The sequence below is a fragment of the Bos javanicus genome, chromosome 1 (genome assembly GCF_032452875.1).
Source record: "Bos javanicus breed banteng chromosome 1, ARS-OSU_banteng_1.0, whole genome shotgun sequence".
Classification (NCBI taxonomy): Eukaryota; Metazoa; Chordata; class Mammalia; order Artiodactyla; family Bovidae; genus Bos; species Bos javanicus.
Genome location: NC_083868.1, coordinates 145,142,064 through 145,169,046, shown reverse-complemented (window position 1 = coordinate 145,169,046; position 26,983 = coordinate 145,142,064). Strand labels below are relative to the sequence as shown.

The window sequence follows — 26,983 nt, the reverse complement described above, 5'->3', positions numbered from 1 at the left end:
GCCGGGGGCTGCGCGGCGCGCGAGGACGTCCGGGGTGGGCGCCGGGGGCGGGGTGGAGGCACGGGGAGTAGCCAGCCCTGGGCGACCAGGGGCGCGTGACCAGGGGGCGGCGACTGGGTGGGCTGAGTAGGGGTTGCGTTCCGAATTGCCGCGGGTCGTGCGCGCGGGACTTCTGAGCCCGCTGGGTTCGGACCTTGGGTGAGACTGTGGCGGGGCGTGTCGGAGACCTTGCAGTGTGTCCCGGCAACGCGTGGCGGGGCAGGGCCAGGCGCGTCCCTCCCCCCAGCCTAGCGGAAGCGAGCGGCCGCGGGGCATTGTGGGCACTGTGGTCCTCCGCCCCTAGCCGGGAGGCCGCGAGCGAGCAGGTACTGGGGCTGCGTGGTCCGGGAAGGTTGTGAAGGTGCGGGCCGGGCTGCAGGGAGCGCGCGCGGGTCACACGCTCCCAATGCCGGAGTGCGCGCAGGCCGGGCTTTGGGGCTCGGGGAAAGCACCAGGTGCAGGAGCTGCGGGTGCTGGGGTGGGCGCGGGGACACGAGCTGGGGGCTCCTGGTCCCGGGATGGGGTTGGGCGCGGGGGTGCCGGAGATGAGTGCGGGGGCAGTGAGTCCCATGTGCCGCCTCGCCCCACGTGCCGCCTCGCCCCACGTGCCGCCTTGCCCCACGTGGCAACCCCGGGCATTCTCCGAGCCTGGCTCCGGGCAAGAGGGGGAGCCGGGCTGCGTGTCTGGTCTCCAGCCAAGCCTTTGTCGTTTCCTGCGTCTGGAGTCTGTAGGTGTGAACATCTTCCCCTTGGAGCAGCTCCTGACGCGGTTGGAGCCGGGTGCTGGAGAGTGTCCAGGGCCGTGGGACACTCTGCACCTCTCCGGAAGGCACGCTTTCCCCCCACCTGTGCTAGAGAGCCTCGGGAGTGACCGTCACACGTGTGTTCATGGGATTCCTCGCCCCCCGGGTGTCCGGGCCGCAGGTCTCAGAAGGCCAGCGGGAATCTGGAAGCAGTTGTCTTCCAGCCCACCCAGAGCGTGCAGGTGCCGTAGTCCTTGGAGCTCCCTGTTGGGCCCCCTTCCCCACTAGCCCATACCGAATCAGCAGAACTGCCTCCCCTTGCGGGTTTGGGAGCCAGGTGTCCAGGCCCGCGGGGTTCGGCTGGGCAGCCCACCCAGCGGCCTTTGCTGGACTGCAAGAACTGGCGCTGCCAGGATGCTTACTTTCAGAGGGGGCATTGATGGGTTTAATGACCCCAAGTTACAGCTATCTGTGCTGGGCAGAGATGACCAGCGTGTCCAGGGGGTTTTCAACTTGTGGGTTTGATGTCCACAGTAGGGATGCCCAGATGGTTTTCCTTTTTACTCTTTGGAATACAAACTGTCATGTGATCTGGAGGGCACAAGGCTTTTCTCTGTTCAGTGAGCACATGGCAGCCTGAGACAGTGGTGGCTCTCCTGAAGCGCCAGATGAGAGCCATGGTGTTTGGTTTGTCTTGGTCTTGGGTCTCCAGCCTTCCCAGGTGCTGGGAGCACAGAACTGGAGGGCGCAGATGGGAGCACGGGTCGTCAGAAGGGGCCTTCCAGGATGATGGTCAGGACCTTCTCCTGAAGGTCCTCATCTTGCCTGCGGCTTGCCAAGGTGCCAGGCAGTGCTTCCTTCAGCGGCCCACCTGCCTCCTTGCCCTGAGCTCGGGCACCTCGCTTGCCCAGGGTGCCCTGTTTATGTGGCCGTCAGTATATGACGGGTCCCTCCGGCTCTCCTTCCTGGGCCTGAGTGTTTGGAAGAGGACTTTAATTTTAGCCATGGAAGTGCCCTCATGTGAGTCGAATAAATGAACAGGGTGGGTAATCCTTGAGGCCCCCAAGGCCGCCAGGAACACAGGCAGCGCCCGGCCCCCCAGGGAGAGCCCAGCTATGCGTCCACTCTTTCTTCTGCACCCCTGGGTCCTATGTTCTGGTGTGGCTGCCTGTGCTCCCTGGATGGGCACAAGCCCTCCCTGTGACCCTGCAGTCCAGCTGTGGGCGCATGCGCTGGCTGCCCTCCGCCTGCTTTGGAATCTTTGGGAAGTACGTGGGGTGGTGCATGGGGGGACACGTGTTCCAAAATGGGCCCGGCCTCCTGGCCACTCCAGTGCAAATCAGTGCCATCGCTTATGGCCCCGGGTGGTGGTCTCACAGCGGCCAGGACACCAGCCCCTCGAGCCTAGCACTCTGTCTTCGGTGAGGCCTGTGATGAGTGACAGGTCAGCCTGCCTCGAGGCCCGCTCCCACAGCTCTGCAAGGCCTCTTACATGGGGTGTAAGAGGTGCTGGCACAGGACAGGCCAGGACTGTGACCCCCACCCCCCCCCCAAAGTTGGAGGAGGGCCTCGTGTGGGTGGGAGGGGCAGATCTTTAAGTGATACTCAGGAGAAAACATAAAGCAGAAATGAAAGTGACCATTTCTGAAGGGAACCCCACAGGGTTCGGGACCTTCTGAGCTTTCCAGGTCTTCACTGTTGCTTCTGCTCCCCTGGCGTGGGGTGGGATGGGGGTGGGGGGTGGGCGGGGCTGGGCTCCAGGGTCACTGGGCTGTCCACCAGGCCGTAGATGTTTCTTAGGACAGGCGGCTGCCTTTGTCTGGGGTGGGCGTCTTGGCTCGTCCTTGGAGAGTGGGTCCCTGACACCAGGGCACAGAAAAACACAGAGGCAGCCTGGGTCCCTCCTTCTGGAGTGGTCAGTGGACCTCCCTGACCTCCCCAGCACCCTAGTCCAGATGAGAAGGCTGCTTTCTTTCTGCCACCCCAGGGAGGAGCAGGCCTGAGGTTGTGCCTGTGTCGTCTGGAGCAGAAGTTTGTGCAGAGGCAGGTAAATGGGAAGGAGACCCACCAACCAGTAGGCTGCAGCCCAGAGGAACGAGGCGCAGGTGAGCCTGGGCCCTCCTCATCCTGTGGTCCAGGGGCTGAGGAACCCAGGCTTCTCTCGCTGGCTGGGGGAGGAAGGTGAGGGACTCCAGCAGCGAGCTCAGCTTCCCCAGATTGCAGGGATGGGGTGGCCTGGAGGGGAGCAGCTGGTGGGACACTCCCAGAGCCCCCATGTAAACCCCGAGGGTCTGCAGACCTGCCCCCCACCCCCTCACCAGCTCCCTGGCCATCACAGGGTGTGGACTCTTGCAGATCTGTGCTGCTGGGGAGGGCAGTGGTCCACCACTCTGTTGTGACCCTGAGAACTCTTGGGACCCTTAGGGCTGGGCGCCGGGGTGTCTGAGCGCTGGGGGTTGTGGTGCTGGCCTCAGATACTGGGGGTGGAGCTGTCATCAGCTCCTGTTGTTTGGGAGTGCGGGGGAGGAAGGGGTGGGGGGGCGTGTCAGGGAGCAGAGTCCTTCCTGCCCCAGACCTACTGACAGCCTCTCACTCTCATGGGACTCTCAGAAGCACCGCCTCAGGCTTCAGAAGCTGTGGGAGTCCAGGAAGTAGAAATGAAGAAGCTGGTGTGCTCTGGAGTCTGAGATTTCTGCCCTGGGAATCAGAATTCGGGGGCACCAGGTAGGGAATCTCTGTCAACTCTAGAGGCAACACCTTTCAGAACAGGGACCCCTGAGCCCCTGGGGACAGGGAGCGTGGGGACTCCTGAACTCTTGAGCCTGTGGGGGCTGGGAGCATGGTGGCCTGTAGGACCCTGCTCCTGGGGACCCTAGGGACAGAGAGTGTGGGAACCCACTCCTGGGGGCCCTGTGTTTTGTAAGTTCTTGGCTGTTTACCCCATGCTGGGTGCTCAGCTGACTGAGGGTCTCCGTTTTCCTGGCACTCAGGCAGCAGTGGCCCAGGAGTCATGAGTGGGCTTGAGGGGAGTCCTGGGGCTGGAGTGGGGGCCGTGTGTGCCCGCCTTAAACAGAGTCTTTCTGCTGGAGCCACTTGGCCTGTGTGCTCTCTGGGAAGCCACAAATCCCGGGGGTTTCTGGCCCCCCTTCTTGGCTGGTGTTTCACTTAGTTCTTGAGAAGGCTGGGACCAGGTCCTAGGACCCAGTAACCCCCCGGGCCGCTGCTGCCTTCCTTGTAGCCTCACAAATAAACCCACCAACCTCGGCTTCTCCAGGGGGTTACTGCTGTGACACCCCTGCCCCGTTTTCCTCACGGAAATGAACGAGAGAGGAAGGAAGAACTTGCTCATCAGACCATAGCTCCCTTGCTGAGCGTGGCCCAGGCCTGCCCGGGGAGGTGGGAGGGGTCTTATGCTGCCCCCATCATGGACCTCTGTGCTGTTCCCCGGATGTGTCCCTGGCCTCCCGGAGGGGCTGTGTGCCCAGCAGGGCCTCTTCCTACCCCTTTCCTCTTGGCTGTCTCAGGACTGCTCCTCTGCTGTGCCTGGCACATGGACATGCCTGGTGATGTGACATTGAGACTCCAGCCACAAGAGCAGTCATCAGACCTTGCGGTGGGAGGTCCGGCAGAGGGGTCGTGTCTGCCTTGGACCTCTGGGGCAGGGCACAGGGGTCCTGCCTGCCCACTGGCCCACAGTAGGCGGCACTATGAGCGCGTGACTGGACCCTGGGGTCCCTGGGGACCTGTATCTTAAATTGCATTTACTTTCGGTTATTTAGCATTTATGGGCCCCACGTGGTTCCTGCCACTCTATGGATCTAAGGCCCTGGAGCCCTCAGAGGTGGTGACACCCTAGCTTGGGTGGGCCTGGCGTCTGGATGGTCACAAGCTCCAGGTTGAGGGCGTAGGGCTGGGGCTGGGGGCCCCTTCCTCTGTGTGATGTGAGTTCTGGTTGAATGACTTGTGTGGTGGGGAGCCCGTCACCGCAAAGTTTTTGGGGGAGGCGGCTGCAGTTGTCTGCTGAGCCACCCTGACTCTAGCTTCCCCTTCAGGTGCGATGTCCCGTCCATTTCCTGGCAGCATGGCGCTCTCTGTCCCAGAGGTGGAGAAGCAGATGCCAGCAGAGCCCCAGCCCGGCCATGAGCAGCAGTCCTGGTGGTGCCTGGTGTTCTTCCTCTGCTTCTACGGCTTCATGGCCCAGATGCGGCCTGGGGAGAGCTTCATCACGCCTTACCTCCTGGGCCCCGACAAGAACTTCACGCAGACTCAGGCACGTTGGGCGCGCATGCGGGTGGGACGGGCCGGAGCACGGGGGCTGCATGGCTGCAGGCGCTGGCAGCCACCAGTCCCTGTGGGGTGGTGGCAGGTCTGGTGGAGGGGTTGTGCCCGCCGTGGGCCTCTGGGGCAGAGCCCAGGGGCCTCATCTGCCTGCCCACCCATCTGTGGAGCCCTTGCTTCCAGTAGAGGCCTGTTTGCGGAGAGGAATTACAGAAGGAATTTGCCTTTTGCTTAGCAACAAGGACAAAGGATCTCATTGGAACCCGACTAATAAGCTTATACCCCATGGGAGTCTTGCGTCAGAGTAAAAGCAGCAGCAGGCAATGTCCCTGCTGGTTTCCGTCTCCATAAAATAAATCAAGAGGACTCAGAGTCCGTTGGTTGATGGAGCACATGGTCAGGGTCTGTTCACCACCCCTCCTCGTCTTTCCTTAGGACCACCTGCCACCCCAGAGCCTTACCCTAACCCCGTCTGTCCCCTGCAGGGTGACCTTGGCCTCCACACCCCCTGCCACTGGTGCTGGACCCCACTGGGTCCCACGGGGATTTCCCGCTTGATTTCTTCAGGGAGCTCCTGCCTCTCCCTGGTCCAGGGCTTGGCCCCCACCCCTCAGTGACCCCAGAATTAAGCCATATGGAATCGCCATGCATACGAGCCTGCCCCCTCAAAGTAGCCCTCTTGGGAAACAGACACACCCGTGTGCCCTGGCGTCATGCCTGGGCTCAAAGCCATGTGTGTGTGAGGGCTCCAACCCCACGGCCAGAGGGGTGACTTCCCAGGTGAGTCTGGGGTGGGGGGCCTTGCCTCCTTCCAGCACTGGGTATGGCATGTCCCCCATTCACTGACTGGCTGGTTCCCTGGACACCACTCTGTTCTGCAAGGGCCTGTCGTCCACTGCCAAGATGACTTAGGAGTGAGCCCCGTGGGACACTCCATTAAAATAACTACAAGGAAAATCGCTATAGTAAACTCCCACTTGCCTGCCCTCTCAGGTCACAAGTTAGCGCTTAAATAGTAGGTTCCAGAAATTAAGCTGCCCACCAGGCCTTGGATGTGACCCGAGATCGGCAGAGGCCTGTTTGGGGACAGCCTGGTGGGTCTGTGGCCACAGTCACTTCTCCCACATAGATACAGGCTGATACTACCCAGGGACTCAAACCACCAAGAACCCCCTCCCCCGCCTTGCTCCAAGGGTCTCTGAGGTCTCCAGCTCATCCCATCCCTCAGGGGAAACGCTGCTGCAGTCGCTTCCACCCTCTGCAGCACGAGACCGGGCCCTGACTCCATTTCATCAGCACCCACACAGTGGTGTTGAGTTTGTGCCCATCTGATAGACGAAGGGCTTGCTGCCGGGCTTGGATTTCCTTGATTTCTGCTGTGGCGTCTCATGTTCCTGGCTGTCCCCAAGCCTGGCCTTGCCAGCTTCCCTCTCTGCGGGCATCTGCCTTCCTGTGCCTGGTGGGCTTCTGGCACTGGGAGGCCCGGTGTCTCCTGTCCACCAGCTTCCTCCCCACTTGCCACGTCCTCTGGGCCGCAGTTTCACTGTGAACTCAGCCCCATTCTTCCTGGTTTGTGCTGAGTGTTGCCTGCACACACATCTGGTACCCCCCGCCCCCGCCCTGGCTGCCCTTTGGTTCATGAAGCACTTCCTGGCAGGTATGAGGTTTGTTTTGCACCTTGGAGCCTGTGACTCCTCTGATCCTGAGCTGCCTGGGTTGGGTCCTGCAGCACGCCCCCACCTCCACGATGACCCCGGCCCAGGACGTTTTACACAGTAGTCCTTGCTGGCCCGCAGCTGACCCTGCCTGTCACTGGTGTGACAGCCCCTGTCCTGCCCTTGCTTCCTGCACCCCTCTGGGTGCAGCCAGGTATAGGCTGTTGACGCCACTCCTCTTGGAATTCTGGTCACCTATGGCCTGGCCCTGCCCTGCACCCCTTGTCCCATGGTCCTCAGAGCCCATGGCATCCTGTCCTTGTCCTGCCTGCCATGGCGCCCCGGCTAAGCCTCCTGTTGGCTGCCCGGATCCGGGTGTGGGCATGGCTTCCTTGTCCTGCCTGTCAGTCTGGATCTAAGCCTGTCCACACCGAGGTGCTGGGAACATGGCCCAGCAACACTGGGTGGGCCAGGATGAGGCGGCCCTCATGCCACCTGCCACAGGGACTCCATGGGTGCCATGCTCCCCTCAGTTCCCAAATACAACATGGGTCTGCCCCCTGGCCTGCGTGCCTGCCCAGCTGGAGAACGCGGATCCAGGGCCTGGGCAGCAGCGAGGGGACAAGGAAGAATGGCTGGCCTCCTGCGGTTCTGACCCCAAGGCCCCGCAGCTGTGCAAGCTGCCTGCCAAGAGGGCTCGACCACTAATAGGGGTTGTTTGATGTTCCCGGAATTTTCCATAAACAAGGCTCTGACCCTGTAGCCAGCCCCCATGGCTCTGGGACCAGCACTGGTTTCTCAGCACCCCTGAGAACAGATTTGCACCAAGACTGTCTTGGACTGTCCCAAAGTTCTAGTGCTCAGTATTGGGTGGCTTCCAGCGGATGGGGAGCCCTGGAGGCAGTGAGTGTGTGGCCAGCTTGGGGTCCCGAGCATAGACTGAGAAGCAGTGCCGAGGCCTAGCCAGTTAGGCTGTAAGTTCTGGGTGGACAGACATGATGGCTGCAGAAAACCATGGGTGAGCCTCCAGGAAGCGGTGGGCTCAGCTGGGCCCCGCATGCTGACCTGGGCTCAGCTCTGGGCCCTTGGTGCATCTGTGAAGTGGGCCTTGGTGTTAGCAGGTGGTCAGGCGCAGTCAGGGTTAGCGCCCTGAGTTGGGTGGGAACCAAGGGAGGCCAAAGCCTCTGAGAGCCCAACAAGGCCAGAGGCTCACCTGTTGTTGCCCCTGGCTGGTCTGAGCCTTGGCTAGGCCCTGGGAGGGTCAGTTGCGGTCAGATGGAACTCCTGGGAGGGTCATTTGGGGTCAGATGAGGCCCCTGGGAGGGTCAGGTGGGGTCATTTGGATTCCTGTAGGAGACCACCTGCTAAACACCCAGCTGGGCCTCGGGAAAGGCTCTGAGCACAGGCTCCCTCCCCTGTGCATCCCCCAGGAAAGGGCGGCGGGGCCAAAGACTTGGGTCTCTCAAAAGCTGGGACCTCTTCCTAGGGGGCAGGCCCAGGGTGCCCCTTCCTGGGCAATGGGAAGACATCTGGCTCGCATCCCAAGGGGGTCTGTGGCTGTGGCCTTGCCCTGCGTGCCCAGGAGGGAGTGTCCTGCTGGGTCGGCCCTGTCTGAGTGGAGAGCTGAATGGCCAAGGCCATGGACAGCTCCCTTGGTGAAGCTGGGAGTCCTGGCTCCCATGGAGGCAGCTCCTAGTCCTGCCTGACAGGTGGGGGTGAGGGCCCAGCTTTGCTCTCCTGCATGGCTGGTGCAAGGGTGGCTGTAGCATCCCCTGTGCCCTGGGACCGAGTGAGACCAGCCCGCTGAAGGCCTTCCTCAGCTGCTGGCAAGAGTGTAGATTAGTCACAGCTCTGTTTTCTATATTGTTAGATTTAAGGTGAAATCCTATCATGTTATTTCATTAGAGACAAGACTGGATCACCGTGGCTTAGCATGTAGTTACTGATTATTTTCAGCACACTTACCAGCGCTCTGCAGGTGTCAATACCAAACTGCTTCCTGAGGAGCACGCCCTTGGGGATGGAATCAGAGTGGAACACGTTTGGGGGTCTGGTTGTGCGTCTCTCTGTTTCCTCGGATGCCCTGGATAGCCCTAAGTGCTGCACCTGTTTGAAGGACAGTACTCGTCACGTAGTCCTGATGGGGCACTGTGATAAAGGGGCACAGAAGACGGGGTGACTTGGGGGTGCATGGGGTCCATGTGGGGCTTGCAAGTGCTAGGCCCAGCCCAGCAGACGTGACAGCAAGGACCATGCTGTGGGGCTGGGGGTCATGCATGTGCTGTCCCACAGGTCACCAACGAGATCACGCCGGTGCTGTCCTACTCATACCTGGCCGTGCTGGTGCCCATCTTCTTGCTGACCGACTACCTCTGCTACAAGCCGGTGCTGCTGCTGCAAGGCCTGAGCTACGTGTCTGTGTGGCTCCTGCTGCTGTTTGGCTCGACCGTGCTGCACATGCAGTTCATGGAGTTCTTCTTCAGCATCACCATGGCTGCCCGCATTGCCTACTCCTCCTACATCTTCTCGCTGGTGCCCCCTGCCCGCTACCAGCGCATGGCCAGCTACTCGCGGGCCTCAGTACTGCTGGGCGTCTTCACCAGCTCGGTGCTGGGCCAGCTGCTGGTCACCGTAGGCAGGGTCGCCTTCTCCACGCTCAACTACATCTCGCTGGCCTTCCTCACCTTCAGCCTGGTGCTGGCGCTCTTCCTGAAGCGCCCCAAGCGCAGCCTCTTCTTCAACCGCGGAGTCCCCGGACCTGCCGGGGCCGCGCCCTCTGAGCTGGACCAGATGAACCCGGGCCAGGCGAAGGCCGCGGGCGCGAAGCCGGGCTGGCTGCCGGCCGCCTGGCGGGACTCGACGTTCGTGCGCATGCCGGGAGAGCTGGGCCGCGCGGTGCGGCTGCCGCAGCTGCGCCTCTGGTCTCTCTGGTGGGTCTTCAACTCCGCCGGCTACTACCTGATCGTCTACTACGTGCACATCCTGTGGAACGTGGTTCACCCCACCACGGACACCACCAGGGTCTACAACGGCGCGGCGGACGCTGCCTCCACGCTGCTAGGTACGCCCCGCCCCCTGGGGCGGCGACCCTGACCACCGGGATGGCCGTGACGCGACTTGTCTCCCCAGGTGCCCTCACCTCCTTCGCCGCGGGCTTCGTGAAGATCCGCTGGGCGCTGTGGGCCAGGCTGGTCATCGCGGTGGTGACGGTGCTGCAGGCGGGGCTGGTGTTCCTCATGTACAAGACTGACGACATTTGGTTGTGCTACGCGGCCTTCGTGCTCTTCCGCGGCTCCTACCAGTTCCTGGTGCCCATCGCCACGTGAGTCGGGCTGGGGCTGGCAGGTGGCCTGAGAAACTGGAAGTGGCAGGGGGAGGAGTGGTGGGTGGCTGGAGGGCCATGGACGGTATGTAGCAGAAGGCCTCCTTCCAGAAGGTTCCATGGGGAGCAGCAGGGTATGTACTGCTCATGTTGGAGCGTGAGCCCCAAGTGCCTTTAGCCAGGAGCCGCCTTGCCCACAGCATGCCCTGTCCAAGCTGCCAGGACCCTAAGGCTGGGCGAGGAGTCTGGCCTGTGTGGGTGTCCCCTCTGCGCCCCCCATGAGCCTCTGGTGTCCACACAGACTGGACCTCTAAAGTCCTGCCTCCCGGCCCTGAGGTCCTGTCATGGGTGACTCTGAGGCCACTCCCGCCCTCTCCCGCTTCTGGGCAGAGCGGCTCACAGCAGCAACTGGGTGACCCAGCTGGCCTTCTGCCCAAAGGAGACCTTCCCTGATGCCCGTGGTTCCTCACACCCCTGGCGACGCTCCTGCAACTGCCCGGGGATGTCCCAAGAGCTTCCTGCCGACCCACTGTGGCTTCCAGAACCTTCCCCGGCCACGTCCTGCTGGGTCTGGCTCCTGACCCCTCAGTGCACCCTCTGAACCAGACCTCTCCCACCGTGTGTTCACCCCAGACACACGTTTTCACACCACGCATGTGACACACAACACATACTCAACATCCATACCCAGCAGGTGGCCTGTCATTGTCCCCAGCGGTTTGCCTCCAGTTCCCCTCTGCGCCCCGTCTCCCCAGGGACACCTCGTCCTGACGTGGACCGTCCACTCTGGTCACACCCATGTGAGAACATGTGCCCCCACCTTGGGTTGAACTTGGATGGTGTCCTCAGACTCCTGCCCCTCTGCCGCCTGCCCCCCTGCCCACGGCATGATGGCCTGGCTCCCCTGCACCGCCTCATAGTCCCCCTGCGCGTCAGACCCGTGCTTGCCCTGGTCTGTGGGAGGAAGCCTGGATCAGACTTGGTCCTTTCCTTTCCTAGGCCAGTGCTGCCCAGGCGCCCAGACCACACCCTGGCCCTGCTGGCACGGTTTATGCTCCGCCGCCCTCCTGCCCCTGTGGCCATGGCTGCCTTCCCCAACTGCCTTATGGACGTGGCCCCGGGCCTGGCCTCCCACACGAGCGGGACGCTGCATCCTCCCATCCTGACCTGCTCTCAGCCCGTAAGCGCCCCACCTCTCCTGCCGCCGCCAGCATTGTGGAGAGGGCGCCAGGGCCCATGGTGTCTTCCCCTCACTTCTCTCAGGACACCTCGTGTCTCGTGTGTCAATTGTAAAAGCCATGGGTGTTTGTAGCAGAAAGATCAAATACGATGCAGAAAGGGTCAAATATGAGACAGGCCCCCCCTCAGGCCCCGTGGCTGACATGTGGGTGTCAGGCTGCCGGGGTCATCGCTCCCCCACCTCATAAGTCTGAGGCTCCGTGTCCAGAGGGCATTGTTTTTGGTCTTCCTGGTGACAAGGCCACCGTCTCCAGTATCTCCCTGAGACGAGTAGCTCAGAAGCCTCACCCTCTCACCTACCTTTTTCTTCTGAAGTTCTGATAATGGCCTCAGGTGGTTCTGGAAGTGGGCCAGCCAGGTCAGAGTTCACGAAAGGAAAGGGTTTAAGAGATGCTGCGGACACAGCTAGGCAGGCGCACAGCCTGCATGGCGGGCGGAGGGTGGCTCGTGGGCCAGCGGCCCCTCCTGCTGTCCTGGCCAGTTCACACCCATGAGTTTCCCGCTGGGATCTCCTATTCCCCGGTCGTCTGCAGCCCACGTGTGGGTGTGGTGGTGGGGCCTTTCACAGAGTGTGTAACCATGTTACCGTTGGCTTTAATCCCACTCGTGGAGCTCTGGCAGCAGCATCTCCCCCAGTTGCACAGGTGGCGTCTTGTTCTGCCTGTACCTGTGGGACCTGGCTGGGCTCCTGTTTGCCAGGAGTTAATCTATCGCTTGAGTTACTGTGCGCCTGCCCACCCTGGCACTTCATGTACGTCTTGTCGTCCCAACCCTCCCGCACCCCCAGCAGAAGCTCCCCAGCCTTTGTCATTCTATGTAAGGCTTCTTGGCTATTTTTGTTCACTCATTCTTCGGAACTTGAGAATGTTTCCTGTCTAGTTTCTTTTAAGGCACTTTGGGGCTTTTAATTGAAAGTGTGTTCAAATGGTAATTTCTGTGCAGAGCGCTGGAAGCACTGAGCATATTAATTCCTCTTGCTTCTTTATTTGTTTTATGGGTCTTTTTCTAATTTACTGACTCATTTAACAGCAAAGCACTTTAAATCCGGAATTTTCCTCGTGCCCGTCTGTGCCTGTGGTTGTGTTAACACCCTGCTTTCAGGGGGACGGTTTTCTGAGAGCCCTGTAATGATGACAACTTATTTTGTCCCAGGGTTTCCAGGAGGCTTTGTCTCCTAGGGCTTCCTTCTGCGCCTGGCTCTGCACTCCTTTTATGGGTCATGAAGGGAGGATGTACAGCTCAGAGCACAGGCCCAGGGCGGTGGGCAGCCCAGGCGCTGCGTGGGCCTCATGGTCTCCCTGCAAGCCCTGCAGCCTCGGTGGACCTGCGGCTGTTCTGGCTGCCTGAGGGCACTGCCACCTAGCTGCGTCTTCTGCATCTCTGGGCGCGTCTCACCCCGGCCATCTGACCTCGGCCCGCTTCCCTGTGAAGTTTTCAGATCGCGGCTTCTCTTTCTCAAGAGCTCCGTGCCCTGGTCTTCGGCATCAACACGTTCCTCGCCACTGTTCTCAAGACCGTCATCACCCTCATCGTCTCCGACAAGCGGGGCCTGGGCCTCCCGGTCCACTCTCAGGTAAGCTCCGCTTTCGGGGTCACTTCCTGGTGGAGGGAAGCCTCAGGGTGGGTTGGAGGAGAAGTCCTGGCCAGGCCTCCTGGTGCCCGCCCGGCCAGCAGTGCCACCCCTCCCGGGACCCAGACCATAGACACGCTGCAGGCAGGGGCATGTCTAGCCAGACTCTCTGGACTGAGCGGGAACAGGGAGGGAAGGCTCAGAGGGCAGGGAGGCCGAGGGCCACAATCTGGCTGCCTGGTGCCAACCTGTGCAGCTCTCTTGCAGGGCTCAGGTTGGGGCTGCGAATGCTGCCCACATTGGGCAGTGCAGCGGGCATGTGCAGTCAAGTCCAGTGAGACCTCTGGGGTCTCCGAGGCCAGCCTGGGTACCGGTCACTTCTGCAGGAGCTCTCGGGGCCCTGGGTATCCCCTACACTGGCTGAGGTCCCGGGAAGGCTGGAGGCATGGTCCTGAGCATTTCCTGTGCCCTCCGACAGGCCTTCCTGCAATGGGTCCTGCTCCTGGGACAGCTCTCTGTGGGGGCAGATGAGAGCGGAGCTCCAGGGTTTATTGACCTTGGTGCCTGTCAGCCCCTTTCCCGACACCTCCCTCTATCCAGTCATCTGTCTCCTGAGAAGAACGTGAGACCTGGGACACACTCAGGCTGGACTCCCGGTGCCTCAGCCAGGGCAGGACCTCTGAGTGAGCTGGAACTAGCCAGAGAATGGGCCTGTGGAGGGTTGTCACTGGGCTCCTTGGTGCAGCCTCCACCTGCTGGGAACTGGGCCTCCCTGGGGTGTGGAGGCTCCATGAAGTCCAGCCCTCTGTCCAAGGGTGCCGGGTCAGCCTTGCCCTGGTGACTCCCTTGCCAGAGCTGACCAGGGAGAAAGTTCCAAGCACAAGAGACCCTCATGTTCAGAAGAGGGATTTTTGGCTGGGGTTCGGAAAGGACATCAGGGCCTGTGGCTGTTTGTGTCCACCCGAGCAGGCAGGTCTCGGCCCTGCCTCCCCAGGAGGGTCCCCCAGGCTGAACACTGGGGACTGTGGCTGAGCAGGGTGGCTGAGTTGGACTCAGGCCCATGGGGCGTGTGTGACTGCGCCTACGGCTGGGCAGGAGGGGCAGTCCAGAGGCACCAGACCTCTGTCCGGAGGTGGTGGGTTGGGCCCTCCTTCACTGGGACCCACTGGTGAGGCCTCCCCTCTGGAGCGGCAGCCTCTGCAGGGAGCACCATTGCTTCCTGGCTTGACTGTGGGCCTTGCTGGTAACCGTCCACCTGGCCTGGGAGGGGCCTCCACACCCAGGGGTGTTCCCCCTCCCTGGAGCGCCGGTCATCCCGGCTCTGGGCGGTGGGGCTTCTCAGGGGCTCCAGGCTGGGGACAGGGCTGGACTTCAGCCCAGCCCCACCACGTGGCACTTTATGGCCTTGCCAGGTCAAGCTGACGTTATGATTTTTGTTCAGCTGCTTTAATTTCCTGGTTAAAAGGGAGCTCTACAGGCTTGCTTGTAATTAGAAATTACGGATCCTGGTAATTTCCGGTAGGAAATTCATCCGGCAGGAGAGTCATCCCTGCTCCTCTCACTGCTTCCGCATGCAGTGCACTAGGGGCCCATCCCTACGTCATGGGTAGTGAGAGTGGGGGTGGGGAACGGAGCTGGTGGTGGGAACCAGCCCAGAGCATGTGGGGAGCTGGCCTGGGGGGCTGGCTTTTGAGTTAAACAGTATTTCTGGGTCACCACACACCCACGGGGTAACAGGTAATGCAGAGACTCATACCCAGCCTCCCCACTGGCCACATCCTGCAGTTCTGGGGTGCAGGCACTAGGGGGATGTGGACCCCACAGTTGAGATGGGAGCGTGCCTGCCCATCCCCTGCAGCCACGCTGGGCCCCACTCCGCCGCCTCCCTAACCCCAGCAGCCCTGGTTTTGCCCCCATTTCTGTAGTGTTGTCATCTTGAGAGTGCCTTTAGGTGGAACCCTGTGAGTCAGGATTGACTTTTAACCACTATTCCAGCTCCTAGAGACACATAGCTACTCCCGTTGGGTCCTGTGCTGTGTGGGTTCCCTGGTGACTGGACCCAGGCTCTTACCTGCTTACTGCCAGGAGCCCCAGCTTGGTCCAGTTGGGGGCTGCTCTAAACATTGGTGTATAGCTTTCTGTGTGACCCTGGATTTCCGTTTTTCTGGATAAATGCCCTGAAGTGCAGTCATTGAGTCCTGGGGTGGCTGCCAGACTGTTCTGCACCATTTTTTAATTCTCACCAGCCATGCCTGAGGAGGCCGGTTTCTCCACATTCTCACCAGCCTTTGATAGGGTCACCATTTGTTTAGCCATTCTGAATGGTGTGGAGAGCTGATCCCTGTGGTTTTTAATTTGCATTTCCCTGATGGCTATGATGGGCTTCCCTGATGGCTCAGACAGTAAAGAATCTGCCTGTAATGCAGGAGACCTGGCTTCGATCCCTGGATCAGGAAGATCCACTGGAGAAGGGAATGGCTACCTACTCCAGTATTCTTGCCTGGAAAATTCCTTGGACTGAGGAGGGCGGCTACAGACCATGGGGTCGCCAACAGTCCGACACCACTGAGCATGCACACACTCGTCCCCTGATGGCCGTGACGCTTCTCTTCTTCCGTGCAGCTGCATGCTCCTGGGTGAAGAGTGTCTTTCTGCCCATTTCCTGGTTGGGGCCTTTGTCTTTTTAATCTTGAGTTTGAGCATGTCTGTTATTCTAGATACCAGTCCTTTGTCGGACATGTGCTTTGCAGGCATCTCCCAGTCCATAGCAGACCATCTTGTCTTCTTAATAGGTCTATTTGCAGAGTAAAAGTTTTTAATTTTGATGAGGTCTGATTCATTCCTTTGTCCTTTTGTGGATTTAGTTTTGGTGTTACATAAAATAATTCTGGGCTTCCCAGGTGGCACTAGTGGTAAAGAACCCACCTGCCAATGCGGGAGACATAAGAGATGCGGGTTCGAATCCTGGGTCGGAAAGATCCCCTGGAGAAGCAAATGGCAATAATCCACTCCAGTATTCTTGCCTGGAGAACCCCATGGACTGAGGATCCATAGTGTTGTAGCCACGCTTTCCGGGAAACAAACTCACTCAGAAGGACAATGCAGATAGTGGAGTGCAGTTTATTACACCGGCGGGCCCAAGGCAGAGTCTCCTCTTAGCCAAGGACCCCGACCAGCATTTGTGAGAATCTTTTATACCCCATGTGTACGTGTCTGAACCCACCACCCCAAATTCCTTGAGACTTACATAAACCAAGGGAAATACAATCCCAATAACCCCATCATTCACATGCTCATGTGCTCAGTCAAACAATTAGCCAATAATCAATAAACCCAAGGTTACACTCTGATAGATACACAAAAATTTATGGCCTGTCTGGAGGAAGGGGTGATTAGTGTATGTCTTCTCTTAGGTGATGAGTAACCTAGATACGATCTTCAAGGCTCCCCTGTCTGGAGGGGGTCTTATCCTTCTGGTGTTGTTTTCATAGGCACTAACCACAGAGTTCAGAGTCCATTGGGAAGGTGGCCAAGCATGATCAGCATGAACAGGCCTAAGATGGAGTCCAGGCCCTATGAATTCCTTCTTCAATAGGGTCACAGAGTCAGACAGGACTGTAGTGACTTAGCACAGAGCACATAGTAGCTCTGCCTGGTTCTGGGTCCCAAAGATTTGCCCCAGCTTCTTATTAAAGTTTTGTAGTTCGATACCTAAGTCTGTGACCTGTTTTGAGTTAACTTTTGTGTAAGGTGTGACATTAATGTTGTTCCATTCCTTTTGTCTGTGGATGTCTAGTTGCTCCAGCACCGTTTGTTGAAAGACTGAATTGCTTTTTCACCACTTGTGTGAACTTGCTTCTGGGTTCTCTGTTCTGTTGGGCTGGGTGCCCACCCTTCCTCCACCACCACACTGTCCTGCTTGTGTAGCTATGTGGTAAGTTTTAAAAGTGGGCACCCTGATTCCTCCAACTTTGAAAATTTTTTCAGAATTGTTTTAGCTATTAGAGTTTCTTTGCCTTTCTCTCTACATTTTCGAGTAATCTTGTCTGTATCTACAAAAACTTTTGTTGTGATTTTGCTAGGAATTGCATTAAGCTTGTTTATCAGTGTTGGGAGAATAGATATCTTTTAGTCTCTTGAGTCTTCAACCTGTGAACATGGTATGTCTCTCCGTTTACTTGGATCTTCTTTGATTTCTTTCAGCATTTTGTAGTTTTTGACATGCATGCAAGCACTGTGGTGCTGTGCATGTTTTCTTAGGTTTATTCCTAGGTGTTTCAGTGTTTTGTGAGCAATTGTTATGTGATATTTTTAGTTTTGGTGTCTGCATTAATCTGCAAGGACTGCCGTAACAAAATATCACAGACTGGGCAGTTTGTGCAACAGCAGTCTATTCTCTAACAATCTGGAGGCTGGAAGTGTGAGATCAAAGTGTTTGCAGGCTTGGTTCCTCCCAAGGCCCCTCTCCTCACTTGGTCTTTCTTCTGTGTGCACTCCTGGTACCTCTGTCTCTTGTAAGGACAGCAGTCATACTGGATCAGAGTTCTACCCTCATAACCTCATTTAACCTTAATCACTCCTGAAAGGTCTTACCTCCACATACAGTCATACTGGGGGTTAGGGCTTCAACAATGAATTTTGAAGGGAGACAGTTCAGTCTATAACAGTGTCGTGGTGTTCATTGCTAGTTCAAGAAAGAAAAAAAAGAAGGTGAAGTCACTCAGTTGTGTCCAACTCTTGGAGACCCCATGGACTGTAGCCTACTAGGCTCCTTCGTCTGTCCATGGGTTTTTCCAGGCAAGAGTACTGGAGTGGGTTGCCATTTCCTTCACCAGGGGATTTTCCCGACCCAGGGATTGAACTCAGGTCTCCCACATTGTAGACAGTCGCTTTTACTGTCTGAGCCACCAGGGAAGTCATGCAGACCTCATTTTATTGTACTTCACTTTACCATGCTTTGAAGATACTGACATTTTTACAGGTTGAAGATTTGTGGCAACCCTGCATTGTTAGATGGCAGTTAGCATTTTTTAGCAATAAAATATTTTTATTAAGGTATGTACATTTTCTTTTTAGACATAATGCTATTACACACTTAATAGACTATAGTATAGTGTAAACATAATTTTTATGTGTACTGGGAAACCAAAAAATTTGTGTGAGTTGCTTTATTGCAATATTTATTGGGGTGGTCTGGAACTGAGCAATATCTCTGAGGTCTGCTTGTATAAGAAACACATTGACTTGTGTGTGTTAATCTTGTGTGATCTTGTTGAGGTCACTTATTTGTTCTGGGAGGTCTTTTCTTACATGTTTTTAATTTACTTTCTTGTCTTATTGCACTGGCTAGAACTTTTGTTTTAACTGTTTCCTTTGTTTTACTTCCTTTGGATTTATTTTGCTCATCTTTTTCTAGGTTCTTGAGATGGAAGCTTAGATTAATGATTTGAGACTTCTTTTCTAATATTTGCATTTATTGATATACATTTCCCTCTGAGCCTGCTTTAGCTACATCCTACAGATTTTGATATGTTGTATCTTCATTTTCTTTCATTTCTATGTATTTTTGTGTCTTTTCATACTTTCTCTTTGACCTATGATTATCTCAAAATGTTTTGTTTAGTTTCCAAGTGTTTTGATTGTTTTCCTATCTTTCTGTTATTGCTTTATATTTTTGATTCTATTCTTTTGTGATCAAAGGACACAATCTGCATTATGTCAAGGTTTGTTTTATGGCCCAGGACGTGGTCTTATCTTGTTATATGCTGCATGGACACTTGAAAAGAATGCGAATTCTGCTGTTTGGGGGTGGAGTATTCTATAAATACCAATTACATCCTATTTCTGATGGTGGTATTGGTTTTTTTTCTGTATCCTTATGGATTTTCTGTCTGGCCTGTTGTTGAGAAAGGAATGTTGAAGTTTTCATTTATAATTGTGAATTTGTCTATTTTTTCTTTCAGTTCTATCATGTTTTTGCTTCACATTTTTACAGCTATTTGTGTATACACAGGCACGGTGTGTCTTGGTAGACTGAGTCTTTTAACATTATATAATGTCCTTCTCTGCCTGTGGTCATTTTCTTTTCTCCGAAGTCTACTTTACATGATATTCACATAGCCATTCTGCTTTCCTTTAGCTTTTTTCCCCCCAACTTTAATTTATTTATTGGCTGTGCTGGGTCTTCATTGCTGTGCAAGCTTTCTCTAGTTGCGGTACATGGACTTCTCATTGCAGTGGCTTCTCTTGTTGCTGAGCACAGGCTCTAGAGCACGTGGGCTTCAGTAGTTGCATCACATGGGCTCCGTAGTCGCAATTCCTAGGCTCCAGAGCACAGACTCATCTGTTACGGCACACAGGTTTAGTTGCTCTGTGGCATATGGGATCATCCCAGATCAGGGATTGAACCTATGTCTCCCCCACTGGCAGGTGGATTTTTTTTTTTTTTTTTTTTTTTACCACTGAGCCACCAGGGAAGCCTCTGTCTTTTTATTTTTAACCTTCAGATCAGATCAGATCAGTTGCTCAGTCGTGTCCGACTCTTTGCGACCCCATGAATCGCAGTACACCAGGCCTCCCTGTCCATCACCAACTCCCAGAGTTCACTCACACTCACGTCCATCGAGTCAGTGATGCCATCCAGCCATCTCATCCTCTGTTGTCCCCTTCTCCTCTTGCCCCCACTCCCTCCCAGCATCAGAGTCTTTTCCAATGAGTCAACTCTTTGCATGAGGTGGCCAAAGTACTGGAGTTTCAGCTTTAGCATCAGTCCTTCCAAAGAAATCCCAGGGCTGATCTCCTTCAGAATGGACTGGTTGGATCTCCTTGCAGTGCAAGGGACTCTCAAGAGTCTTCTCCAACACCACAGTTCAAAAGCATCAATTCTTCAGCGCTCAGCCTTCTTCACAGTCCAACTCTCACATCCATACATGACCACAGGAAAAACCATAGCCTTGACTAGACGAACCTTTGTTGGCAAAGTAATGTCTCTGCTTTTGAATATGCTATCTAGGTTGGTCATAACTTTCCTTCCAAGGAGTAAGTGTCTTTTAATTTCATGGCTGCAGTCACCATCTGCAGTGATTTTGGAGCCCAGAAAAATAAAGTCTGACACTGTTTCCACTGTTTCGCCATCTATTTGCCATGAAGTGGTGGGACCGGATGCCATGATCTTCGTTTTCTGAATGTTGAGCTTTAAGCCAACTTTTTCACTCTCCACTTTCACTTTCATTAAGAGGCTTTTGAGTTCCTCTTCACTTTCTGCCATAAGGGTGGTGTCATCTGCATATCTGAGGTTATTGATATTTCTCCCGGCAATCTTGATTCCAGCTAGTGTTTCTTCCAGTCCGGCATTTCTCATGATGTACTCTGCATATAAGTTAAATAAACAGGGTGACAATATACAGCCTTGACGTACTCCTTTTCCTATTTGGAACCAGTCTGTTGTTCCATGTCCAGTTCTAACTGTTGCTTCCTGACCTGCATACAAATTTCTCAAGAGGCAGGTCAGGTGGTCTGGTATTCCCATCTCTTGAAGAATTTTCCACAGTTTATTGTGATCCACACAGTCAAAGGCCTTGGCATAGTCAATAAAGCAGAAATAGATGTTTTTCTGGAACTCTCTTGCTTTTTCCATGATCCAGCAGATGTTGGCAATTTGATCTCTGGTTCCTCTGCCTTTTCTAAAACCAGCTTGAACATCAGGAAGTTCACGGTTCACGTATTGCTAAAGCCTGGCTTGGAGAATTTTGAGCATTACTTTACTAGCGTGTGAGATGAGTGCAATTGTGCAGTAGTTTGAGCATTCTTTGGCATTGCCTTTCTTTGGGATTGGAATGAAAACTGACCTTTTTAACCTTACTATATTTTTACTTATTTTTAACTTATTTTTTTAATATTTTAAAATATTTTAGTTTAAATATTTTAATATTTTAAAATAATAACTTATTTAATATTTTTACTTATTTTTAACCTTACTATATTGTTATACTTGAGTTTCTTGTAGATAGCATATGGGTGTCATGTTTTTTTAACTCACTCTGCCAGTCTCTTTCTTTGATTGATTTATTTAGACCATTTATATTTAGTGTAATTGTGCTGTCTTAGAACTTCCATCTGTCGTTTCATTTTTGTTTTCCTTTTATTCGCTGCCTTTTGTTTCTGTTTCCTTTTCCCCTGCCTTGCCATATATTATTTACAGATTCTTCAGAACTTCATTTTGGGTTATCTGTTGTATAATTTGAGTGTATCTCTTGTGATAACTTTTTTGATAGTTGCTTTGTGTATTAAATGGCCAGTTGTAGTAAGTATTGAAATCTCACCTCCTTTAAGTCACTTTTCTCTCCACTGTCTATAGTACAAGTGCCTTATTTATTTCCCCTATATATCATTAGAGCTGCCTAAGATGGGGTTATAAGTTTTACTTCAGCTATCAAACATTTAGGAAACTGGAGAGAAGAAAAGTCTATTTATCCATAATTTTGATCACTGTTGTTTCTCCTTCTTGATGTCACAGGTTTCTGATCATTTACCTTCTGTTTAGAGAACCTTCTTCAGGCATTCTTTCAGGGCAGGTCTGCTGGTGACAAATTGTTCTCAGTTTTTCTTGACCTGAGAGTATCTTGATTTACTTTTCATTTCTGAAGGATGTTTTCAGTGGAATAGGTTTCTGGGTTAACAGTTTTTTTGTTCAGCGTGTGAAAAAATATCATTTCCTTGTGACCTTCTTGGTTTCTGGTGAAAAATCCACTGTCGTTCTAATTATTTTTCCCCTACAATGTCATTTTTTTCTGGCTGCTTTCAAGATTTTCCCTTTTTCTTTGTCTTTAGCTTTCAAAACTTTGATTATGATCTGTGTTGGTCTGATTTGGGGTGGGTGTTTTGTTTGGGGTTCCCTCACACTCGTAAGGGGCTTCCAGGGTGGCTCGGTGGTAGAGCATCTGCCTGCCAGTGCAGGAGACGGGATATGCAAGTGCAGTCCCTGGGTTGGCAAGATGCCCTGCAGGGGGAAATGGCAACTCAAGTATTCTTGCCTGGAAAATTCCATGGACAGAGGAGCCTTGTGGGCTGCAGTCTGTGGGGTCGCAAAGAGTTGGGCATGACTGAGCAACTGGACGTGATACACACGCAGCTTCTTAAATCTGTAGGTTTACCTCCCTTGCCAGAGTTGAGACATTTTCACGGCCATTATTCCCTCCAGTGCTTTTTCAGTTTCATCCTTTTTCTTTCTTCTTGTTTTACTCCCATAATGGTGTTTTGTCCCCTAGAGAATGCGGCTCTGCTCGTTTCCCTGTCTGTTGTGTTGTTTCGATTGGCTCATTTCTATTGTTGCCTCTCCCAGTGCACGGATTCTTTTCCCTGTTCCCTCCATTCTGTTGTCAAGACCATGTGTTAAGTTTTTATATTGGTTACTTTCTTCTTTTACTGTAACTTTTCTTCTTTATCTCTTCCATTTCTTTTCTGCAAAGCTTTATCATCTCTTGTCATCTTGGTATCCGTGTCTGTTGGTTGCATTTCATTCATTTAGAGAACTTTTTCTAAGTTTGCTGAGTGACTTTTTTAAGTGAAACCTGTACATTTTGGCCATTATGTTATGAGAGTCTAGATCTTATTTTTTTAAAAATACTTATTTATTTGGCTGCTTTGGGTCTTAGTTGCAGTACTTGGACTTAGTTACTCTGAGGCATGTGGGATCTTAGTGCCCTGACCTGGAATTGAACCTGCGTCCCCTGCATGGCATGGTGGATTCTTAACTACTGGACCACCAGGGAAGTCCCTCTGGATCTTATTTAATCCTTTGTTTTAGTTGGCTTTTCCTGACACCACCCTTGTAGAAGACTAGGAGCTTGTACCTTTTTACAGCCAGGTGGGGTGGGTGTCCAGACTCCCCACTCAGCCCTCCTCACACTGAGGGGTGGGTGGGGGCAAGGATGGGAGTGCCAGCTCCCCACGTGGCCACGTGGTTGGGAGGGCCTGGGTGCCTCGTTACCCTGTGGCCTCCAGTGATCCTGGTGGGGGCAGAGCATTCTTGCCACTGCTGGGTGGGTTGAAAGTCCTGACTCTTCAGTGAGTGGGGGGCACCGCCTGCTAAGAGCGACAGCCCAGGCTTTCCGTGTGGTCTCTGTCGGGGGGAACATTCCAGCTCCCCACCGGGCCCTGACCAGACAGGGGGCGTCACAGCCTGGGTCATGAGGGTGGGGTGGAGTAGAGTGGTTCCCATTCTTCAGTGTCCCGTCCTGCTGGGCCGGTGGTCCCTCTCCTGATCCTTAGTTTGGAGCAGCTTTTGTTAGTGTTGGTTTTTTCCCCATGTGTTTTGGGATTTCTGGTTTGCTGGCTTCTTTTGGTTCCTTTAAGAATACAGGCAGCAGAAAGAAGAAAAAACCCAGGGAACACATTGCCGTGTTGCTCCTCGGATTCCAAGGTCGAGGCTGGTCTGCACGTCCAGCTTTCAGTCACCTTCTGAGTGCTCTCTGTGCAGTGTCCAGGGCTTCACTCACACTCAGAGAGAAACCGGCAGGACATGCCAGCCCCAGGTTCCTGGGAGTGAAGTCTCTGATGGTTCACTTCCTGGTTTTGTTTCTGAAAATGAGCTTTCCTAGGAGGGCTGAGTGTGCTGGTGCCGAAGGGGGTCTTAGGGAGCCCCCCTGGGGGAGTGGAGCTCCGGGCAGCTGGCCCACAGATGAGGGAGACACCCTGGACCCCTGCCCCTGGTGATCTGAGATTCAGGTGGGAGGGTCCCCTGTGCTGGGCCCAGGTCCCTGTGCATCACTGCTGGGCAGCTTCACAGGTCACCGGGTTCGGGGCTGCCCAGGCCCCAGGGCTGTGGGGGCTGCGCTGGGCAACCGGATGGTCTGTTCCCCTCCATCAGGCTCCACCCACAGAGGTATGAAGACTTGGCCCCAGAGCCAAGCTCACATTTGCTGTCACACCCAGTGATCAGAATGCCTCAGGCAGGATGCAGAGGCTCAGAACTCCTGGTGTGCCCCTGCTTGGCTGGCCTGTGGAGGCCTGGGTGCCCCGCCCCCTCTCCCCAGGCATTCCCGTGACCTCCCTGTGCCTCTCTGTTCCCCTGTCTGTGGTGCCTGTGTGCCCCTCCCCCTCCCCTAGGTGCTCCCCCGACCTCACCTGCCCCCTCTGTTCCCTGTCCCTGTTCCCTGCATGCCCCTCCCCCTCCCCCAGGTGCTCCCCTAACCTCACCTGCCCCCTCTGTTCCCTGTCCCTGTTCCCCGGGTGCCCCTCCCCCTCCCCCGGGTGCTCCCCTGACTTCACCTGACCCCTCTGTTCCCTGGGTGCCCCTCCCCCTTCTCCGGGTGCTCCCCCGACCTCACCTGCCCCCTCTGTTCCCTGTCCCTGTTGCCTGGGTGCCCCCTCCTCCAGGTGTTCCCCTGACCTCACCTGCCCCCTCTATCCCCTGTCCCTGTTCCCTGGGTGCCCCTCCCCCTCCCTCAGTGCTTCCCTGACCTCACCTGCGCCTCTCTGTTCCCTGTCCCTGTTCCCTGGGTGCCCCCTCCCCCAGGTGCTCCCCCGACCTCACCTGCCCCCTCTGTTCCCTGTCCCTGTTCCCCAGGTGCCCCTCCCCCTCCCCTGGGTGCTCCCCGACTTCACCTGCCCCCTCTGTTCCCTGGGTGCCCCTCCCCCTCCCCCGGGTGCTCCCCTGACCTCACCTGCCCCCTCTGTTCCCTGTCCCTGTTCCCTGGGTGCCCCTCCCCCTCCCCCACTGCTCCCCTGACCTCACCTGCACCTCTCTGTTCCAGTTCCTTGTCTACTTCGTGTACTTCCTGGTGCTCTTCGCCGCCTACTTCCTTGCTGCCATGCTGGTGGGCCTGCGCCACTTCCAACAGAGCCGCCACCAGCCCCTGCCGGCGGCCCAAGAGCTGATGAGTCCCATGCAAGAGAAGGCCATGCAGGACGGAGCCCAGCTCCCAGCCCTGGAGGATGGTGTGTTTGCTGTGGGGGAGCTGAGCCCACAGTCTGAGGCCAAGGCCTGACCTCAGCTGACTGGCTGTCCCGCCTGGTGGGCAGTCAAATTCCTGACACTGCAGGCAGCAAGCCAGACCTGAACCTCAGAGCTCCCTGTCTTCTCTGTGTCAGCAGCCAGGTCTCCGGCATCATGTCCACATCGTCACCCTGTGGCAGCTGTGACTGAGGCCCTGGTGGTCTGTCCTTGGGACCCACGGTCCGTGGGCCAGTGGCCTCCACGAGGGGTCCTTGACTTGCTTTATGGCACCCAGAGCATGGCACCCCTCAGCCCTGCCTCATGCCCTGGCTGTGACCCCCAGCCTGCAGGGCACCCTGGCCACTGGGGGCTGCTTTGCTGTCCCTGCCTACTCGGGGCCAGTGGTGGGGTTCAGGTGCCCACCCAGCCTCCCTGCTTTCTCCTCCTTGGGAGGCAGGTCCCACTTGTCCCAGGGAGTCAGCAAAGTGGTCCCAGATGCCAGTCTAGGGGACCCAGCCCCCACGGGATATTCTGGGCTGTAGGGGCCATGTTCCTGGGCCGTGGCTAAACTGGGACATTTGCAGTTGTCCTGGTGATTTTGTTTTCAATGATGCTCTGTACCTTTTTTAAAAAATGGACATAAGTGCAAATCCTTGTCCAGCTTATTTCTGGGGGAGAAGCAGGGCACTGGAGGGGTGGTTCTGTCCAGTGGAAGGGCCTCAGTTCCAGACTTCACCCCAGACCCTCTCCTTCCTTTGCTCAGAGCTGGGTTGATGCTGTCCCCCTCCTGGGAGCTGCTCACGCACCCGCCCCACGGGGACTTGCCTGTGCCACCCTGAGCACTGCCCTGGTGCTTGAGAGCCAGCCATACATCCTCTGAGATGTGATGCCCAGACACGTGATATGGACATGCAACCCACGTGAGGGGGCACCTGACTCCATGTGTCCACCAGGCCAATGGAGGGGCCCAGCCCTGCCCCTAGCCACAGGCAAGGACCCGACCCTGACCTGAGCTGATCCCAGCTCCTCCTGTGGCCTCTGGCCTTTATCCAAGGTCCACAGAAAAGGCCAGTGCTCCAACTTCAGAGCAGGATGCCTGCTGGGGACAGGGCTTCCAGAACTGGCTGCCCCTGGGGTCCCCGAGGTTGACTTGGGTGAGCGGGCCATCTCAGGGCACCCTGAGGGTTGAGGAAGAGGCTGGACTTCTGGTAAGTCACAGCCAACAGGTCAGTCAGGGCAGGTGGTCCCCTAGTGGGTCCGCGGGAGATGCCATAGCTTTCCCTGGACCCTGCCGGGAAGAGGCAGCAGCGAGCACCGGTTCTGCCATCCTTGGGGAACCAGCGGGGCTTCAGGGAAGAGGGCTTGCCTCTGCTACTGACCCAGGAGGCAGGGCTCTGCTCCAGGCCCCCACGACCTGCTCCTGGACCCCAGGAGCACCCCCCGGTGTGGCTGGCCCAGTGGCCTGGTCCTCCTCCTCCCCCTGCAGCCTCCCACAGGCGCTGGCCCCCTGCTCGGCCTCTGCCACGCCCAGTCCTGAGCTCCTGTTCAGTGCAGTGTGCACGCCCCTCAGAGGTCAGATGCCTGCAGCAGCTGTGGGACACGGCTGGGTCAGGAGCCCAGGGCACAGACTACCCGCACGGCTCTGAGGGGCTTGTGAGGCTGCTGGCCGCCCCCAGGGAGACCTGAGAGAAGATGGGTGTGTGGCACCTGTGGCCTCCACCAACAACAGTTACATGCATGTATCTATATCTCATATCTGTGTACACCTGCGTGTATTTGCTCACATCCGTGTACTTCTGATGTCCATGTACCTATGCATACCCGTACATACCTGCACGCATGTGTATGCATGCACACCAGTGCACACCCATGGCAGCTCTCTATATCCACGCACATCTGAGGATTCAACCGTGGATTGAAATTATATATTTTTAATGCAGAAAGCTTCAGAAAGCAAAATAGAGTTTGCCATTTTCCAAAATAGAGTTTCCATTTTCTATTACCATGGTGTTTACATTGTATTTACAGCTGTTTCTACAGCATTTTTGGGGCTACCCTGGTGACTCAGCTGGTAAAGAATCCATCTGCAATTCCAGAGACCTGGGTTTGATCCCTGGGTTGGGAATATTCCCCTGGAGAAGGGAATGGCAACCCACTCCAGTATTCTGGCCTAGAGAATTCCATGGACTGTAGAGTCATGGG

At 55.6% G+C, this 26,983-nt stretch overlaps 1 protein-coding gene across 10 annotated transcripts; it reads left to right on the top strand.

Moving 5' to 3' along the window:
- Window positions 1-276: 276 nt before the first annotated feature.
- On the top strand, window positions 277-25,431 carry SLC19A1 (solute carrier family 19 member 1). Of its 10 annotated transcripts, none has more exons than XM_061423663.1 (9): window positions 277-365; window positions 2,770-2,963; window positions 3,393-3,506; window positions 4,863-5,052; window positions 9,008-9,776; window positions 9,845-10,037; window positions 11,037-11,217; window positions 12,708-12,849; window positions 24,600-25,431. In XM_061423663.1, the coding sequence occupies exons 4-9, from the start codon at window positions 4,864-4,866 to the stop codon at window positions 24,818-24,820; spliced, it is 1,695 nt and encodes a 564-aa protein (XP_061279647.1). In that variant the 5' UTR covers window positions 277-365; window positions 2,770-2,963; window positions 3,393-3,506; window position 4,863; the 3' UTR covers window positions 24,821-25,431. The 10 variants fall into 10 exon arrangements, with proteins under 10 accessions (XP_061279647.1, XP_061279639.1, XP_061279599.1 ...); XM_061423655.1 differs by having other exon boundaries at window positions 279-365; window positions 2,770-2,887; XM_061423615.1 differs by having other exon boundaries at window positions 279-365; window positions 2,770-2,887; window positions 4,835-5,052.
- The last annotated feature ends 1,552 nt before the right edge of the window (window positions 25,432-26,983 follow it).